General features: G+C 32.5%; 4 protein-coding genes across 7 annotated transcripts in view; 1 reads left to right on the top strand and 3 right to left on the bottom strand.

Moving 5' to 3' along the window:
• The window catches only part of LOC130969197 (uncharacterized), a 45,451-nt gene extending 45,081 nt beyond the window's left edge, over window positions 1–370 (bottom strand). Inside the window, exon 1 of the mRNA XM_057894833.1 lies at window positions 101–370. Coding sequence (XP_057750816.1) covers window positions 101–115 — 15 coding nt within the window. The 5' untranslated portion in view covers window positions 116–370. The remainder of the gene's footprint in view (window positions 1–100) is intronic.
• A 2,385-nt stretch (window positions 371–2,755) lies between these two features.
• On the bottom strand, window positions 2,756–8,252 carry LOC130969203 (probable inactive DNA (cytosine-5)-methyltransferase DRM3). 2 transcript variants are annotated; one of them, XM_057894844.1, is made up of 10 exons: window positions 8,016–8,252; window positions 7,632–7,753; window positions 7,446–7,542; window positions 7,239–7,285; window positions 6,674–6,772; window positions 6,209–6,308; window positions 5,096–5,226; window positions 4,716–4,815; window positions 4,411–4,490; window positions 2,756–4,291 (listed from the first exon to the last, which is right to left on the bottom strand). In XM_057894844.1, the coding sequence occupies exons 2-10, from the start codon at window positions 7,746–7,748 to the stop codon at window positions 2,957–2,959; spliced, it is 2,106 nt and encodes a 701-aa protein (XP_057750827.1). In that variant the 5' UTR covers window positions 7,749–7,753; window positions 8,016–8,252; the 3' UTR covers window positions 2,756–2,956. The 2 variants fall into 2 exon arrangements, with proteins under 2 accessions (XP_057750827.1, XP_057750834.1); XM_057894851.1 differs by having other exon boundaries at window positions 7,632–7,741; window positions 8,016–8,248.
• Window positions 8,253–8,792: 540 nt separating this feature from the next.
• Window positions 8,793–13,438, bottom strand: LOC130969217 (uncharacterized). 3 transcript variants are annotated; one of them, XM_057894868.1, is made up of 9 exons: window positions 13,342–13,438; window positions 13,149–13,256; window positions 12,140–12,203; window positions 11,874–12,018; window positions 11,717–11,790; window positions 11,157–11,630; window positions 10,475–10,882; window positions 10,169–10,381; window positions 8,793–9,888 (listed from the first exon to the last, which is right to left on the bottom strand). In XM_057894868.1, exons 3-9 carry the CDS (start codon window positions 12,185–12,187, stop codon window positions 9,310–9,312), a joined length of 1,941 nt encoding a protein of 646 aa, XP_057750851.1. In that variant the 5' UTR covers window positions 12,188–12,203; window positions 13,149–13,256; window positions 13,342–13,438; the 3' UTR covers window positions 8,793–9,309. The 3 variants fall into 3 exon arrangements, with proteins under 3 accessions (XP_057750851.1, XP_057750859.1, XP_057750845.1); XM_057894876.1 differs by lacking the exon at window positions 12,140–12,203 and having other exon boundaries at window positions 13,342–13,432; XM_057894862.1 differs by having other exon boundaries at window positions 13,149–13,393.
• Window positions 13,439–14,581: 1,143 nt separating this feature from the next.
• Window positions 14,582–17,508, top strand: LOC130946354 (uncharacterized). Its single transcript, XM_057875106.1, has 5 exons — window positions 14,582–14,786; window positions 15,446–15,702; window positions 16,551–16,641; window positions 17,043–17,109; window positions 17,218–17,508. The coding sequence occupies exons 1-5, from the start codon at window positions 14,740–14,742 to the stop codon at window positions 17,269–17,271; spliced, it is 516 nt and encodes a 171-aa protein (XP_057731089.1). The 5' UTR covers window positions 14,582–14,739; the 3' UTR covers window positions 17,272–17,508.
• The last annotated feature ends 2,707 nt before the right edge of the window (window positions 17,509–20,215 follow it).

The raw sequence follows: 20,215 nt of genomic DNA, 5'->3' as shown, positions 1-20,215 counted from the left end.
AAGGAACAGCGACGATTGAAAATACGATCACTATATGCAGTTACAAATTCTGGAAACAAAGAATTTAAGTTCGGAGGAAAAATTGTGTAAGGAGACTTACGTGAGCTTCGAACATGGTGAAGGATTAGCAGGAACGATCCGAAGAAACTCGGCGTTACGATCAATCGGCAGAATGAGGAGGAGGAGAATCGGAATCGGAATCGAAATCGAAATCGAAATCCATCAGAGAGAGAGAGAGAGTAAGTTAGGGTTCGGTGATGATGAGGATGATGGAAACGGTGGTGGCGGTTAGATGCGGAAGAAATGGCGTGAAATGGAAGAGCGAATTGGAAGAAAGAAGAAACGGAATGCGATGTTTGTTAATATGTGTGAAATAAATGAAAGAAGCTATATAGGTCGCGGTCAGTGGTCACTTGCACTTACACGTTTATAAGTGGGGACAACCCCTAAGGCCGTAACATATCAGGCAATTAACATAACCTTGCTGCTAAAACTTGCTTCTGCTTCTGACACGCCCCACCCTCTATCGCTCTAACCTTCATTCTTTTTTTTTTTTCCTTTTATTGATAGTATATATAAATGAGCAATACTATGTGAACAAACATTATTATTTTTTACCAATATTTGGGTTAATTTTGTTTGGATATGGAAGAAGATTGTGTGTAATTTATTATAATAAATAATTGGTGTATCTGTTTTATATGGATTTAAATTTTTTTTTAATTTTAAGTAATAAATCGAACTTTTAGATTTGGAGTATAGTGGACAAATTAGAAGGTCTAATTTACGTTGAAATAAATTTTTTTTCTACTGTGAAATATATCTAAAGATTCAATTGAACTTTTAAAATTTTTTTAATATTAAAATATAAATTTGAGTGTCACATTTTAATATTTAAAAAAATTAAAATAAAAAATCCAGATCTGACTCTCAAATTTAGGTATTTAAAAAAAATTGTACTCTCTACATGAAAAAAAACACATAACTGTCCAGTGTTTAAAAATATCATTAGAAGCCAAATAACAAAAATAAAAAGTACAATATTTGACCAATAATAATTTATACTCATATTTTTAGAATTTTGCACACAAAAATTATATAATTTACACTTATATTTATTAGAGTTTTACAAATCAATACAGGTTGTATTCACATTTTTTTAGAATTTACATACATAAATTAGTAGAATTTATTTTTTTTAAAGTTAATTTAGTGTTTATAATGGTTAAATGATAGCTAGAATTATTAAAAATTATTGTTTCTAGAATTTCTCTATATAAATAGCCATTATTAATTCACTTTTTATTTATTTATTGAATATATATATATAAATAATAAAAAATTATAAATTATACATAATAAAAAATTAGACATTAATTCTTATAATATTTTCATTATATATAATTTAATCTAATCTAATTCCGGCGGTAATTAATTTCTGTTTTATTTGTCTGTTTTGTCGCAGAAACTTTTCTGGTATTTTGTGTGAAACTTGTGGTACATAGTTCTCACATAGTTGGACAAGTATAGATGCCTAAATTGACATGTAAATATGAAATAGTAATCATTATCATAATTTAAAATAGTAATTTTCTGTTTTGATTTTTCAAGTAATAAATCCGGCATATTATCAAAAGTACAGACTACAGGACAAACTCATCCTTAGCAAACCGAATAATCACTCATTATAATTATTATGGGTCAAAATCAAGTTAGTCTTTTCCGAGGACAACAGTGTCCTTGGAAATTTTCCCACATTTTGTCCCTTAAAACCTATTTTTGAACTCTCTATTTATTGCGAACACGAAGGATTGAATGACTATATCAAGCTTGTCGGACTTTATTTATTACAACTGATGAATGCCTATATTTTCTGAAGCTAATAATATTTATGGTCTTGCCAATATATATTTTAAGAGTATATTTTAAAAATATTATAAAAAACATTTTATAAAAATATTTTTTTTTTACATTTTCAATGCACTAAATATAATTAAAATTTTAAAAAATTTATTATTGTATTTTAAAATTTGTCTTTAAAATACAAAATAGTTAAATTAAGGATAAATTACACAAAATATAATTCCAAATTAAAATTACACATAGTTCTAAACCAGAATTAATCCTTAACACCTCTATATAAATCGAATCAAAGTGATTCAATTTATTCTATTTATATGTAGAATCGAATCAAATTAATTTGATTTATGATATATGTGCTGCACAAGTAGTAAATCGAATCAACTTGTTCGACTACAATTTTACATATAAATAGCGTAAATCAAGTCAATTTGATTCGATTATATAGAGGTGTTTATGTCGTATAATTAATTCTGATTTATTTGTGTAATTTACCCTTAAATCTAATATTTATAAACTAAATAAAAATAAAAGTGTACGCAAATTATATGTGCTGCCTTTAACATACGGCTGATGCATGTACATCTAACTAGCACGAGACAATAGGAAAGGTCAAGTATTTTGTAATCTTCTTGTGTCCGTCTAATATGTTAGACTATTAGAATATTAGTTGAAAACTTTGTCAAAAATATAAATAAATCTTTGTCCATTCTATAACATTATCCTGCTTGTTTGTCACCGTTGCCGGCCATTCGTATTCATTGATAATTTGATTTAATGATTAGATAATTGTGCTGTAGAACGTAGAAAACGAACAAGCGAACCCTGAACACCACAAATAAATTCTGATTAATAGCGAAAATATCCAAATTAATTTCTATGGATACAACGCAACAAAACGAAAATAAATATCCACACAACCAGTTTAGACATGTATCCATATGGATCTACAAAAAGTCATACATAAAGTTCAACCACCATTCTCAGGATGGATAGCATTGAACCTAAACATCTAGTAATAAATGGAAGCATGGATATATTATATATATACATAGACTGACATAATTTACTACAAGAAACAGACGAGTCACTAAACCTAACTCCTTTTACACAAGCCTCTCACACGTTGCAAAAGGCGAACAGATTCAACAAACAAAGAAAAATCAAAAGCTGGGTGTCTCCCTGTGGGATCAATCCTGGAACTTGCGTAAGAGTTAGGGTGCTGATAAATTACCAGGTCAAACACACCAAATTTATTGATTAAACCCTGAAGTGTTTTACCAGTCAGCTTTTGAACTTCTTCCATCTGCACCAGATTACCTTTTTGTCCCGAAACTCGCCACCATCTCTCAAGAATCTTTCTCTTTGCCTCAGAAGTCTCAACGGAGACGACTGCTTTCATCTTGATACCGAGGCGGTGAAGTGCGATTTCAGCACCACCAATGCCACTGAAAATTGATAACACTGTCAAACCATTAGGGAACAGTGGCTTCAACACTGAGAGATGATACCCCAATGTGTCTGTTTGAAAGCAGTATTTAAGTAATTCTAGTCTTTCAGCCAAGTTACACACGGCAGAAGTGTGATCCAAAGGGTAGCCCAAGATAAACTCCAACTTGTCAGGCTCTACAGGGCTTAGTTTGTATTGACCGGTCCACACAAGATTCAATATGCGACAGCTTCGAACAATGTCTTCTTGCTGTTCAGGTGTGGGCACTCCACCAGAATCAGCTAGAATCTTTCCTATCCATTCACAATGGCGAGATATTCCATTGGTTTCACAACAGATGCTGCTCAACTGCTTTCTTGAATCCCAAGATGGCCACCACTTCGTTGTCCGTGGCATTGTTTCTTCTATAGTCAAAGGTGGCTTCGGAAGGATGTGTGTCCGGCCTTCAAATGGGAGATTGTGTAAGTATCCTTCAATTCTATTTAAGGCTGAAAAGAACCGAGTATTCACAAATTCAGGTTCAACATATAAAAACTGAGACATTTTTGTCCATGACTCATAAGAAATGTTCGAGACGTTTCCAAATAAGAAAAATGGAGATTTCGCAGCAATATCGCTAAGAGTCCTGGCTGGTTTTGATCTGTGAAGTTCTGTCATTCTAGCAACCTGAGCATCAACCCTTTCTTCCATCCAATAAATATCAAGAAAAGAGCTCGACTCATCCTCCTCATATTCATTCTTGGGCCTTTTACTTCTATCATTCTCCATGAAATCAGAGTATCCCATGTCAGAAGCACCATTTGCAAATTCATCAATACCCTCTTCCTTCACTCGTTTACCCCTGTCACTAAAAGTTCCCCTAAAGTTGATCGGCCCTGACTGTGGAGCTTCATATCCAAAAAACTCTGTTTTTACTTCAGCTGTACCATCCCATTGTTGCTCTTCTTTGATCCCCATAGAATACATTGAAGTAAAGGGATACTGGATGAAAAAGAAATTTGAGATTCAGTAAAGCACCGACGATAATTATTCTTAAAAAAAAATTATTCAAAAAAATTAATAACAAAAAATTTCTGGGGACAGTACGATATTAGTCTAACCTTATATTCCATTACATATTCAATCCCACTTTGCTCTGCAAAAATATAGTTCGCAAGCTCTGAAATTGGAACCTCCGTCCCTGATAAAACACCATATTAGAAGCCAAAGTTGCAGAGACAAAAGCAACCGTAAGACTTTGTAAAGGAAATAAATGGTAAGGAAATATATAGAATTTTCCAAATTGAAAAAAACAACCAATAACATCATTACGCAAACTAAAGATAATTGCTTCCCAAAGAAAAATGTAAAAAGCATAGTCACATAGCTTATCAGTTAAAATAGATCAGCCGTCTCAATTACTGACCTAATCTATCAACCGCTGAGGATACTTCATTCTCAGAGAAACCCATTTCAAGCAATTGAAGTGTTTTTTCCATAATCCCAAATAGTCGTTCATTGCTAGTCTGAAATCCCAAGTACAAATTTTAGATGCATATTAAGGAGATAATAATAATTATAATTTACATAAGTTAACATAATACGGGGGCAAACTTCTTGATAAGATCATACCTATTATTGAAAAAGACACAAAGAAATAAAGTTCATAACATATAGGAACATGGTAGATAACATTTTGTATATGGATACAGTTGAGTTTTAACTTAAGAAATCAGAGTATCAGACTCACATAAGCATAGCATCATCTCCTGAAACATCTCACAAAAATGGATTAAATCTCAATACCTCACCACCTGTGTCATCGCAGGTGATATCAATTGTTTCCCTTTTTATATGAACTGTTTCTCTGTTTAACTTCTTAGCTATCTGTGCAGCAAAGATGAAGTCCACCAGCTCAGGAACTGAAGCTCCATCACCTGTTTTGAAACACACAATCAAATCTCTATTTGAAGCAGTAATGCATGAAGTTACTGTTGTTTTTGCCACCTAGATCAAAAGACCTTGGTGTTATTAGAAGTTATATATATTCATATATCTTCAAGGGAAATGTTGGCTGCTACACCAACGTAAAAGTTTTTTCATCCTAGCACTTATTCTATAAAATATTACCCCCAAATGTCTAAATGCACATCAATTCAATTTATGGTGGACTTCATGTTTTTGTTTACACTTTACATACTTTAACCAAATACTACTAGCATGTCCAAAAGTGCAGATTGGAACTAATAATCCAAGAAACCATAGATATTCGATCAAAGTCATGCAACACTTCATCAAATAGTCAAAAGAAGCATAAAACATATTTTCCAGGTCAGTTAACACCAGAAAAGACAAATAAGAAAATAAATGCCACCCCATGTAGCATGGCTAATTTTTTTTAATATGGATGAAAATGGTGTGGTATGCAATGTTATTGGAATAATTGTTTTTTCTTAATATGGTATTAATTTTTTTTTAAATTGTTATTAAACAAATCGGACGGATTTGTTGAGTGGCAAAAAGAAATATGAAATCTCCGATTTCAGTGCATGCAATTTTTTTTCTGGACACCACATAAATCGGTAGATCCGATTTTAATTTTTAAACTTTCTAAAATAGAAATCGGAGGGTCCGATTTCAATATTTTAATTTTTTTAATTTTTAGAAAAGTAAAATCGGATAGTCCGATTTCAACATTACAAAATTTGCAACTTTTCAAAAACAAATCGGTGCACCCGATTTGTAAAATGACCATAACAATAAAATGCACTTTGATCTGAGCATACATAGGCATTACACATTTTCTTTTCCAATAAAAAAATTACTTTGTGCATGTAGCATAGGAAAGTACATATTGATCACTCAGAAGCAGCTCCAGAAATAAGGATGTACATTCAGATTACATATACTTTCACATACCAAGCTTACTGATTGCAAAGTCTACCTCCTCTGCGGAGAAATTCATCATCAGTAAGGAACTTCTTTTGTCATCAATAAATTCACCAAATTCATCTAACTCCTGCATGAGATATTATGCCAAACAAGAACAAAACTCAGATTATATAAAACATAATATTATATCATGAAGACTGATTAAACTAGAAAAAAAATGAATGCCAAGCACAAAAAGGAAAGGATTGAATGCCATCAATGCCAAGAGAAAGGAGAAACGTAGAATGCAAAGCTAATTGTCACCATATACAGAAAAGGCAAACGTTCAATTGTCAGCATATGTGACAAACTATTGACCACAGCCATAACTGATGCCCGTGATATATGTAACAAAGTTGACAACAACTCAAAAATAAATTTTGTACAGGTATTAAAGGTTGATGAGAAGAAGCAAAATAAACTGCTGTTTCCAAAGGAGTAAGAAGGAAGTACCTCTTTTGGTTGATTGACTGTGGAAATTTCAGGAGAATCCTTATCATCAAATAACCTCTCTAGAGAATCTGAAGACTCTGAATTTGATTTTTGAAGTGCCTATATAGTTGCAAAACAAGTTGCAGCTGTAAAAATTTTACATCAACCATGTAGAAAGAATAATCCTTGGAAAAGTGAAAATATATTGTAAGTTAACCTTTAATTACATATACAAAAGAAATAAAAGTGGATAAACAGAAACAGCAAACGAATTATTTTATGCAGTTCCTGACTCATTGAAATTACAGTTAATAATAATAATAATAATAATAATAATAAATTAGGTTCTTTTTTCTTTTTCACCATTTTCTACTTTCTAGAAGTATCATGGAATTTAATGAACATGCTCAACGAAATGTTAAATTGAATCTTTGATGCATATCTATCTGCAAGTGTAACGAAATCATAAAGTTTCACTTCCCAATTATCAGTTATAATCTACTATAATCAAATAAAAACTTCTCCATCCTCAACGCTAGAACACGAACATTGAAGGTGCACGTAAGATAAATTATGGTCTACTCACCGAATAGCTCAAGAGGACCTCTAATAGCCTGTCCGAATTTTGGTCACCTAATTATACACATACATAATAATAAGAATAATAATAATAATAATCAATGAGGAATTGCAGAAGATCATAATACTGGAATAGCATGAAATATGATATGCAATTAGGTCAAGACTCTAAGACTCAACCAAAAAAATCATGCTAGCACATAAAGTAGTGTACCATTCTCCTCAATGGCTTTATCAACAAGGGATGGCTGGAATCCCATTCCAACAAAAAATGAACGCAGTTGGCTTCCAGATGAACTTGCAACATTATCCTGCCAATCGTATATTGATGTAAATTTATTCTATAATAGGAACAATTAATAGTATGAATGGACCATATTCATATGTGTGAATGGCATACCCCAACATTCCCAGAGAATGTAGCATAAGGTGGCTGCAGCTCAACATCAAAATCCAGCAATTCAGGTTTTGGAACCATAGCGTTTTTGCCCTCTCGTCTATTTGAACTCCCTGCCATTGCAACTGCCCAATGAATGTAAATATAATTACATTACAATTAGGTATCGAATAAACATTATTAGAAAAACCTAATAAACTGACATAAAAATTCTTGTTCTTATAATCACGTTAATTTTTCTGATGAATTTTACTAAGGTAATTAATTCGGGGGGAGAGAGAGAGAGAGAGAGAGACACAGAGAGAGAGAGAGAGAGATTCGTGAATTTGAGTGATTGTTTAAAAGGGAATTGAATTGAGTGGGGGCAAGTGTGAAAAATGGGAATACCTGATCGGAGCTAGAACCGGCGACAGAGCTGTGCTCGGTTGAGTTGAGTGTGGGTTTTCCAACGCGCACAGGATGAAGGGGTGAAGGCGCGTGATCGCACTCGCTGCACACTGGTTAAGAGAAAAGAACCCAAGCAAAGTGAAGTGAAACCGTGAAAGTGAAGGAGGAAGGGATGTTGCCCACGTTAGTAGTGCGCAAACACGTGACACAACTCGCACAATTTAACACTTCTCACTTTCTCAGAGTTACAGGTGTGTCGTAGAAAGGGTAAAAGTGTAAAACTAAACTCAACACATTGCAATCTGCAGAGTCAAGATGGCGGATTCTGTGAAGCTGGATTCCTGGGCCCCATTCGACATGCTAACATGGGATTACACGTGGTAGATGGAGAATGAGTACTGTTGGGTTAAATTGTTTTCCACAGAATTCCACCTAAGAGTTTGTCGTTCATAAAGTTAAAAATTGTTAGGCTATAGAAGGACCATTTCCTGGCTATCTTAAGTCCAATCAGACCTTACACTTTTGCTTACTGATAAAAAATAATATTTTAGAGAACAATGTATCATGTGTTGGACCTAATTTACTCTTAATTTTACCGTAACATCACTTCCCATTTTTTATTTAACTTTTGTATATCATCCATGTATCTCGTATAACCTATACGGTCATATCCTTCGCCACTTGGACAATAAAAAAAATTTCACCAATCGGAAGAACGTGCACTCAGAAGTCAGAAGTTTGGCGGCATCTTCTACCACGTCAATCGCACACAACAAAGGAAATAAGCCCAAGAACATGGTGCCATAATTCTTAGATATTCTGCCGTTACATTTCTTCATTTTAGACCAAATCAAACTAAAATACAGAAGAAACAGAATCAAATGGATATCTTTTCTTGAATGCAACAGAACAGCAGTAACAGGAAGGTTACAGGATGTTTTAGAATGTTTCACAACAGATGGAATTTAATCAGAGAAGAAAAAAAAAGGGGGGAGGGAAGAAGACAACGCCACCCTCCCACGGTGACCAGAGAAACGAAATAAAACGAAATACAAAAGAGAACAGTTAACACTATTTCAGTGAAGATTCTTGAATAGACACCTCCCAAAAGATCCATTGCATCCTGTATAAGCCTTGTATCAAAGCAATCAGTATCAGATGTAAAAGAACAGAGCAGTAAACAAAAAGAGAAACCCAACTTCCCAACTGTATCAAACAATCAAGGAGATACCGACGCAGTCTGCACAAAACAAGAGAGACCCAATCGTGCCTTGAGAATCAGATCCACTTTTAACTAAGCAGTTCCTTTGTCCAGCTGCAGTGCTTTTCGATCCAGTGGGATACTCCCAACCTTCAAGACACTCGAAGACTCTGAAAAACCATTAACTTTGACTTGCATCGAGCCCACTGTGACAATATCAACTGGTTCCCTATCACTGACGCCAATGGATGAAGGTTTAGTCTCGCCTTGTTTTGGGGTAATACTGACTGAACCAATCTTTAAGATGGAGGAAATATCCTCTTTGTCAGCTGTAGTTTTCTCGGCCTTTTCATTTGTGGACTTGGTGCTAGTGACATCAGAACTTTGAACAGTCTCCTTAACACTAGAAACCAATCTATCAAACTTATCATCTGTCTTTGAATTCTTCTCATCATTGACTTGCGGAACGTCTACAACAAAATTCAATTTCCGGGGTGGTTCCATTGTCGGTATCAATAATGGATTTTGAAAACTTTTAATTAGCAACTTTGCCTTCTCTTCCTGCATTATCTTCTGACGGTTCTCATAGTACATAAAATCATCAAGCAAAGTTGTCTTCAAAGTATGACTTTTAAATATTTTCAGCATTTCCAAACCTTTCTTATACATTATCTGCACAAGAAACAGATGTTTGATTGTCAAAATCACAACTAACATGAGAACAACCCAACAATTTAAAAATACAGCTTATCCTCACATTAAAATATACAAAAAGAAAATTGACATTCCAACTACATCAATTAAGGAAAATAGAATAATCAATTCACATTGGAAAACGATTTAGCATAGAAAATTAGGTAAAATCTTACTCATCAAGAATGTTCAATTATTATTGGTGCAGTTCTCAATTTTACACTGAAAGCAGAACTTCTGTAACAGAAAAATAATATACCTCCTGTGTGTCTCTGCTATTAGTTACTGGCTTGCTTTCATTGTTCTCTAGTATAATGTGCCTAAAACTTCCATTTGGCACATCTTTTATAATATGCCACTTTACAGGGAAGCTCCCACTCCATTTATCCTGTTGCCAAAAGTCCATATCTTTATTGAAGTCAACTGAGCCTACCATCTCAGCGACCCCACAAAACTGCCCACTCGCATTAACCTGCATTTGCAAGAGAGGAAGCAGAAGAGTTTATATTACATACAAAGATCCGGAAGAAAACAGAATCAGTAGAGTAACCTATTGGAAACTCACAGAAAAGAAAAGAAAGATTGGGCAGCCTCCAGATTTTCCTGCAGCTATTCTCTTAGCATCTTCATAGGCACTCTCCAGCTTCTTGTTACCATGAGGAGTTGAAGACCAAACATTATATTTAATGCTTTTGTGAACATCATCCTCACTATAAGATTTTATGACAAAAAATTTTGCATTTTCATATTCAAGAGGGAAATCCTCTCTGTTATATTGATCGGTATAAATGATGATGTTCCCATGTGTGTTACCGTCTCCTGCCTTGGTTGTATAGGCTTTGACAGAAAGCTGGTGTTTTGATCTACTAATTCTAGGGCCTCGGTTTTGCTCACCCAATACATCAGAGTTACTATTTACGTCACTTGGTACTTTTCCAACATGAAACTTTGGACGAAGTTTGGCAGAAGCAGACTGTCCATTACCAAGAGATCAAAAGTCAGAAAATCCACTACTTAGCAGGAACTACACTCTTGGTTAAAATTTGACATAAAAATTCAATAGTCATCAAAGAAATAGTGGCAGTATTATGTAGGCAGTGAATACTACTACTACTACTACTAATAATAATAATAATAATAATAATAGAAATAATAGAAATAATAGAATAGATAATTCTGATCTAAACATGTTCACAAGACCACATATACTGAAATCAAAGTCAAGCCTAAAATATGCAAGATTCTACCTCATGGATGGGTGATGGAGTCATGTTGAGAAAACCACTGCCAGAAACACTTCCAATATTCGAATCTTTCTTTGCCCCAGCATTAGCCCTTGGCACTTCTAATACCCTGGACAAGGAACTTGCCTGATTTGATAATGGTTTTGAAGAGTTCTTAGTAAAGGCACCAGAAACTGAATTGAACTTATGTTTAAAACCTCTTCCATCAGGTTTGCTGACAGAGGCACTGGTATCGATCAATGGATCAACAAAACTATCAGGTAAATTGTCTGGTGGAACAACAAAAGGAATATAACCAGGTGAGGAAACAGGGTTTTGATAACTTGGAAGGGAGTAATAATGTTGTGCTCCCCCGAATGAGCCATCAACTCCCATCATAGCACCAGGAATATAAGGGTTGTATGGATTGTATGGAGACTGTGCATATCCATAGCTAGGTGTATAATATACATATGGAAAACTTTCGTTTTGTGCACCCTGGTAAAAGAAGCAAGTACTAAAATCAGCCACTGGGCCAACATATCCAACCAAAGAAGACACATGCAAACAAAATTTAGACTTACCATGTACTGAATCTCGGGACCATCTACACCAAAAATCCTATGGTGGTCCTCCCATTCCACAGGTGATTCAAATCCTAACCACAATAAGTACGTAGTCAACATCATTTTATATAACATTGACCCAAAAAGCAGTGACATACAATAGTTGGAAATTTACCTGTACAGTAATACCCATAATTGGTGGCAGAAGGGTAATACAAGTTCTGATCAACAATAAACTCAGGGGCTCCTTCGCTAAACATAGCTTCAAATTGTTGAAAATTTGGGCTTGTCAACTGTGGGTTTAAACCAGTACCTTCGATCTAAAATTAGAAGAGATAGAAACATCATTATAACACTAATTAAGTGAAAAGACAGAGAGACTCAGATACAATAATGCCAAATAATTAATAAACACCACACATAAAACTCTCAAAATTTTACCAAGTAAGCATCTGTGCTCCTATTTTCAGAAACATCATGCATTTCCATAACAGAACTGCCACCACTGCAGATAGCCACAGTATGAAGTATAAGCAAACATAAAAATTTACATCTTGTTCCATCAGGTGGAATCAGATAAGCAAATCAACACAATCATATTTGAAGTAGAAAAATACCACTAAGAAAAAGCTACGGTTTTCATTTATCAACAAAAGATCATACAAACAAGAATATGGAGCACTCTTATACCAAGAATCAATACCCTGGACCCAAACAAACTACAAAGACCGTAAATAACCAAGAGAAAAAATTTGAACCTGTGTTAGCAATGCACATAAAAATAAATAAATGAAAAGTCTACAAACAAAACATCAAGCTTAGGTTTAAAAATCTGAAGGATACACCAATTGAGTCCAAGCTATACTTTGCTAGGTCAGGTATTTGAGTTATTCCGAACTCTAACAAAGCATAAATGTTTCTAAACTGTCAAACTCCCTTGCCTGAACACCCCAAAAATGGCACCCATGACTATAGAAGTAGCAACCACAAACTCAAACAGATAAGGGAGAACAGCTAAATCTCACTACTCAGCAACCTATGATATATAAAACCAAAGACGGTCAACTATCCAATCTAACTTCATTTCAATAATAATAAACGAAAATACACCCGCAAAAAGAGATGAACACCAACGTTGTTTGACCTCCGAACAGGGGACAGCTGAACAACTTAGCAATTAAGAAACGGAATAAAAAAAAAAAAACCCTTCCCCTAACCATGCAGAATCAAGAAACCCTAGTCCTTAAGACGCAACCGAGTAACCAGAAAACAGAAAGGAAAAAAAAAAAGCGTATAGAGAATAAGTAACCCGTTGAATAAAAGCACGGAGCATTCTCTAGTCAACCTCGAGTTCAAGCAAAGAACTTGTTCAATCGAAGAATATAAAATAAGAAACAAAACAATAGTCCAAAACTGAGGGAGAAGAAAAAGCCGAAGCGTGAGGAATTACCTAAATAAAAAGGAGAAGGAAAGAGTTAGAAACAAATCAAGGCATGGCGGAGGCGAAGTGGCCACGCGAATTGGAATTGGAGAGGCCAAACAGCGAAGGAGGTGCTTCCTGCAACATTCCGATGGCTGAGACTAAGAAACCCTAACCATATTCAACGAAACAAAGGAAGAAGAAGAGAGCAGAGAGCCCTTACGCCTTTGAAAAAAGCGTGTCGGAATTTCAGATTCCACCCTTTTTAAGATGCGAAGCGTTTCGTCATTCAATTTCTATATAAATTCCTAAATTTGTCATCCAATAATTCAAAATATTTTTTTCCTTTGAAGGCGAATAAGATATGATGGGCTTTGAGTTTCTAAAAAAATATATTATTTTTTAAGTGATTTTACTAAATGATTTTTTTAAAAAAAATAATTTATGTTTATATAAAATTTAATATTAATGTATTATTGGTATAATGTAATTTTATGTGTATTTAATTACGTAATATTATATTAATAAAAATAAATATTTTTTATTTAATTATAATTACAAAAAGCTATAGGTGATTAATTTCTTTTTTTGTTGCTAATTTAAACTAAAAAATTGAACTACTTTTAATTTTCAATACATCTCAAATATGTATAACTGTAAACTTTAATATTTTTTTTTTACTTATATTATATTAAAAAAGGAATAAATCCTTATCGTTTATCACAAGACAGATAAATTCTTCTTCTAATTAAAATACCAGTCTCTAATCTTTGTAAATGTTTAACCATATAAATTTTCTTAGTGATAGTTTATATTCAATATGAAAGAACTTATGTATTGTTCATTTATAAGATAAGAAAGTTATTAATAATTAAATTGAATAACAAATTTATTTGTCTTTTAAATAAAAAAATTAGAGATTTATTTATAATATATTTAATTTGTTATATATTTTTATTTTATTTAGTATTATTATTACTCAATAAATATTTGATAAATATAAAAAAATATTAATCTATTTATAAATTTAAAATATTTTTAAATCTTATTCTTTAAAAAAGCAAATAAATCAATCTAGTTCAAATAACATCACCTTGGATTCAATTGAAGAATAAAATGTACAAATTTGTTGTCCATAGAAAGAATAACAATTATGAGTGATGATAATTTTCTTTTAATTATATTTGTAAAATACTATTATAAAAACGATGATTATCTTTTAAATGTATGAATATTAAAATTTATTTTATAATTATGTGGCTATTTTTTCAAATTCTAAAATATCTAAGAACAAGTTTAGAAAATAATGTTACTAAGGAAATTGATTAATTGAAGCATTAGTCTGAATTATAAATTATAATTCCCATTATTGAGAAAGAGAAAGAAATAAGACAGCGACAGTTGTGCAGCAGACACGATAAAACTAAAAGCTAAGCAGACTAACTACACTCACTCATTCAATTTTCATTTTCATTTTCATTTTCAATTCTCACAACACTCTCACTTTCTCTTCTGCTTTTTCTCCGAACCTTCCTTTCTTCTTCTTCTTCTTCTTCTTCTTCTTCTTCGTTTGGGGAAAAATTCTATCTATGTGGCTGCTCTTCTTTTCTTCTTCTTTCCGATGGTGATGATTACTGCTTGGATCACTGACCTATTTGCTTGCATGGGGTGAGCTCTTCCTCTCTTTCTCTCTTCCCCAATTTCCGTACTTTATTCGATTCCATTTCAATTTCTTTCCATTTATGCCGATTGCCAATTGCCTAAACCTAAATCCTATTGCTTCTTTACTTTAACATTAAGTAGGGGTTACTGTTGTAACAATAATGCTCTATGATTCCTTGCAATGATTTATGTTTATTTCACAAATTGACGCATTAAAACATCAATGTATCTGGATAAATTGTATAATCCTATTTGGTTTAAAGGTCTCTTATTTGTGCCATGAAATCACCAAGAGCTGCTTCTTGTTATTATAAAATAACAACAGTATGGAAACGTTTCTAAATAACAATCAAGAAGTCTGTGTTTCTCACTTTCTCCTTGGAAAGAATACACATAGTTCTTTCTTTCCACAAAAATGCTACGTGAACACAAAAAAAAAAACAATCAGCTATTAAATCAGCCTGTGTATAAATACGTGTTTCACTCATTTTTAATATGTATTTTGTATTCCAAAATGTATTGATATGGTAGCTGATTCTTGGTACACATAGCATAATTGTTCTTTGCAATCAATAATGTGTTTTGTTGAAGCTCAATATGTATCGGTAGACTTTTACAGTTGCCTATGTTTTTGCTGTTATTTAACTTACTTTATAGCAGAGCAGTGGTTGTTTTGGATGCTGTATAAAGCCCACACCAATTATAGCTGTGGATGAACCAGCAAAGGGTTTAAGAATTCAGGGACAGACTGTAAGAAAACCAACCATAACTGATGGTTTCTGGAGCTCAAGCACATGTGATTTGGATAACAGCACTATTCAATCTCAAAGAAGTATCTCCTCTGTCAGTACATTAAATCAAATTCTTTTTCAAACCAGTGGAACCTCTACCTCAGGCACCAATCCTGAATTCGTAAACCAAGGCAAGTTTGATTTTAGTTTGTCTTTCTTATATTAACTGACATTAACATGCTCATCTATACTCTTGGCATAGCGTATTAGCATATGACACTTTTTTGGGAAGTAAATCAATATCTGCTGTAATACCATGGGATTCAAGATGGATACTTGGAGTGTCATATGTTTATTTGTGATAAAATATAGTTACCACTAAAATATGAAGGGATTTTTTATGACAGGACTATAAGACCAAGACTAATTATTAGATGAGTCCACACTAGACAAAATTAGAGATGAATGTATTGGAGAGAAAGTTGGGGGAACACTTAATGTTAAATGGATGGTAAAATCCAGTATTCGGCATTTGGGTGTGAGGAATGGTCTCAAGAAATCCCAATAAAGAAAGTGAATTAGATTGAGGATACACAATGGCTATAGACAGCGGGAAAAATCATAGGTGCAATTATTAAAAGAGATTCAGATTCCTAGTTGTTTAAATTCAAGCATAATTTATGACATGATAGCATCATGAGATCCATCTAGCCAACCCAGAAGTGGGACAAGGTTTCATTATTGTTGTTGTCAACGTGTAATACAACAAGGCCCTAAGGTCTAGGATGAAGGAGAAAGTTTTCAGATACAAATTCCCCATCTCTTCAAGTCCAGTCCTATAACCAAGGTAGGTAGGTGCATGTGCTTCACTGGAGCATTGCTGAATGATATATTATGTTATTTTATGCAATTTGGTGAGAATATGGGTAAATATTATTGTACCATTTCATTTCTCTTTACTCGTACATTGTTGCCGTGTATTCTCTTTATAGGAAAAAATGATGGTTAATTTCTATCAAATGCATGGTGTTCATTGCAGGTGTTCTCCTCTGGAATGAAAGCAGGCTTCAGTGGATTGGAAGTGGCAGATCTAAGAAGCAAAGCCAACAAGATCGTGAACCCAGATTAAAGTGTGTTTACAACGTTACATTCAATACCAATTTATTAAAGTGGTCTTTAACATAGTCTATATACAAATGGGGGTATCATCTTAGATAACTAAATTCGATATTTCGATTGGAGGAGGGGGAACAACATTAATTTAATGAAAAAGATACTGCCCTCATTGTACAATCAAATTCTAGATATATCCCAATTCACTACTCCACTTTTTTTTTCCTGATAATTAATGCACTGCTCAACTTTACACGTAATCTATAACCTGTTCATTTGGTTCAAATCAAACCATCTAACTGATATCTGTTATGTTTATTTATATTGCTCATCAAATCTAAGTTTCGGTTCCATATTTCTGTTATATATCCGGATTTGCTCCCGGCAGATGACTTATGAGTCATTGTATTTGTTGCAGTTGGAATGCGACTTATGAAAGTTTACTTGGGACCAGACAACCTTTCCCCAAGCGCATACCTCTGTCTGTAAGTCTGCTGCGTATATGTATAATATATTGTTCCATGTTGTGGTTTTTTTAATGAAAATTCAAAGTTACTAATTCATAATATATATTTCTATTTTCTATAAAATAGGAAATGGTCAAATTCCTAGTGGATGTTTGGGAGCATGAAGGGATGTATGATTGAGAGGTCAAAGTACTGAAGCTGCCCTTTTTCCAATAGTGTTTTTAATGCTTATGATGATGTGTTTAACTCATGAAAGGCTTTAGTGTATAGTTGAGTTGTGCAGACAAGAATTAAGATCAAACACAAGTCTGATCTTCTGTTGTGATTTGAAAAGCTATGCCAACGAAAGTGTTTTGTTTTTGCTCCTCCTGTAAATGACTTGTCATTTTCAAACTAAAATCTAAAGTGATTAATGCAGTTGTTATTGTAACCTGTAACTGGATTTTTTTTTCTTTTTTGGGTACGTAATCTAGATGCTGCCTATATTAAAGTAATTGCATTATTGGAGGATATGATCGTCATGATAGCCTTTGTAAGTGTTTCACAACTTTCTTTCTTTGATCGCCTCAAGGTAAATGTTCTTCTGCATCTTAATCTTTTTTGGTAAATGGCATTGCACCGTATTGCTTGCATAACTGTAAGTCTTACTAAACATTTTGGTGACTCATTAGAAAAATTTACTAAATGTTCAATTTCTTTTATACATTTTTTGCAACATTAGTTGTATTATAACTGTACAAATGTTAAATAATTGGCTCAATAGATATCAATTTACGTATTAATTTATAATGACTCAATTGCAAATTTGAAAACCATTAGGATTATTTAATAAAGTCAATAAAATAATTCAAATATATAATTAATTAATAATAATTTTAAAAATAAACAATAAAAAAAAAGGTGGCATGTGCTATGAAGCTTCTTTTTCCTTTATTTGTTGGTCCGTATGCCGTGAATCTTCAAACTTGTTATAAGTATTGGGCCATGCCAATTGGTGCCCACATTGCAAGGGAATACTTTTCGAGATTGTAAAGGCTTGACAGAAATAGTAAGTTTACTCCTGTCCAAAAATAAAATATGAGTTTCATAATAAACTACCATTTGTACTCTAAACAGGGAGGGAGATACACACTTAAAAACAGGGGACAATCCCCAAATTTTTTATTTTTGTTAAAATAAAAATAATAATAGACATGGCCCCTTCTCAACCTCCTCCTTTTTTTTTGTTCGGTACATTTTTTCAGTCTCCTTTAATTCATAAAAAAAAATTCGTCTATTTTTATATAACATTAACAAAGTATAATAATTTTAGGCCTAACCCATCGTTCACTTTATTTAAAAAATAAAATATAATTTTTTTTTAATTTCTTCGTTCACTCAAATTTTTACTTTCACTTTGCAGTAGATAACAACTTTTTCTATTTTTTTCTTTCTTTATCTCTTTATTTTTTTATTTTCTATTTCTTTGACTCTTTTTTTTTTTTTGCAAATTAAAAAAAATAATAGTTTAACAAATGGTTCTTTACTCTTCTTTTCCAAAAAAAATTCTATTTTTATTCTTTTTTAAAGACTAATAAATATTACGTTGTAGAATAAAAGGATAAGAAGAATAAATTATATAATCTAACATTGTAATTTTTTGTTTAATATTTTTTTAATTATTTTTCTGTTAGTCTTGCCTAAATTTTTTATGTTTTTTATATATTTAGTTATTTACTTAATTTACTATTATTTGTTAATTAAGTTTATGTTATTATATGTTAGTTTGTATATTTATTTTTTTTATTAGTTAACTATTTAATTATAATTTTATATTATTTATAGTACAATATTAGTATTATTGTTCTGAATTTTAATATCTTATTTTGAATTGAAATATATATTTTATATTTTATAAAGATTTAGATTGTAATTTACACTTTTTGTTAAATATATTTTTAATTATAGGAACTTATTTGGCCATTTGAATTATGGGTAAGTTTAAAATCAATGATACATTTTTTAAAAGAAAAGATCAAGGGAGTGAAGATGCTTCTGCTATTACTACTCCAATACTTGAGAGGTCCTCAAATTTCATTACTTCAAGTTTTCCATTGAATAGCTCAAAGCGTCCACGACTTCTTCCTAATCAACTGGATGTTTTTCATTTGGAAAGAGATCCTGAAATGCGACCAATGATTTAGAAGTTTCCTCCAAATCAAAGAGATGAAATCCGTTGGGTTTATATTAAAGTTGGGTCAAGCACTTGATGAAAGAGATTATGGGAATCATTAATATTCTTTGCCAAGTACTGCAACAACGATCTCAAGATATTCTTAATGCAATGCATATTGTTTCTACATCAAAGTTACTTTTTCAACAATTAAGAGATGGTGGATGGTGCAATTTTCTTGCAAATGCTAAAAGATTTTTGTGAAAAGCATGAAATTGAAGTCCCTAATATGAGTGCACAATATGTTTTTGGAAGAGGTCGATCTCGTCTACCAAGTATGACAGTTGAGCATCATTATCGAATAGATGTATTTTTGGCAACAATTGACTCTCAAATACAAGAGTTGAATAGTAGATTTAATGAGCAAACAATATAGCTTTTGACTTTGAGTTGTGCTTTGGATGCTAAGGACAATTTCAAATCATTTAACATTGAAGAAATTAGCAAGTTAGCAGAGAAGTTTTATCCCCTTGACTTTTCTTCTAATGAGCTAAATATTTTGAAATCTCAGTTGTAACATTATCAGTATGATATACCAAATCATTTGAAAGAGGTTGGTACACTTTTTGAATTGTGCAACAAGTTACAAGAAATGAAAAAATCAAGAACTTATCACATGGTTATTGATAGATTAATAAGTCTTGTTTTGACTCTACCAGAACACCAAAAAGAGCTTTTTCGACAATAAAAATTGTTAAGACAAGACTCCGAAGTAAAATGACTGATGAATTTCTTGCAGACAATTTGGTCATCTATATAGAAAAAGAATTAGCAGTTATTTTTTACACAAATTTAATAATAGATTATTTTGAAAATAGAAAAAAGCGTCGAATAGCCTTTTCATAATACAAAATTGTAAGTGGTAACTTTTATATATTATTGTCTTACTTTGATTCAGATTATATATTTAGT

Source organism: Arachis stenosperma, chromosome 1, assembly GCF_014773155.1.
Source record: "Arachis stenosperma cultivar V10309 chromosome 1, arast.V10309.gnm1.PFL2, whole genome shotgun sequence".
Lineage (NCBI taxonomy): Eukaryota > Viridiplantae > Streptophyta > Magnoliopsida > Fabales > Fabaceae > Arachis > Arachis stenosperma.
Note: the sequence above shows the minus strand (reverse complement) of the source record. Positions and strands in the feature narration are given on the sequence as shown.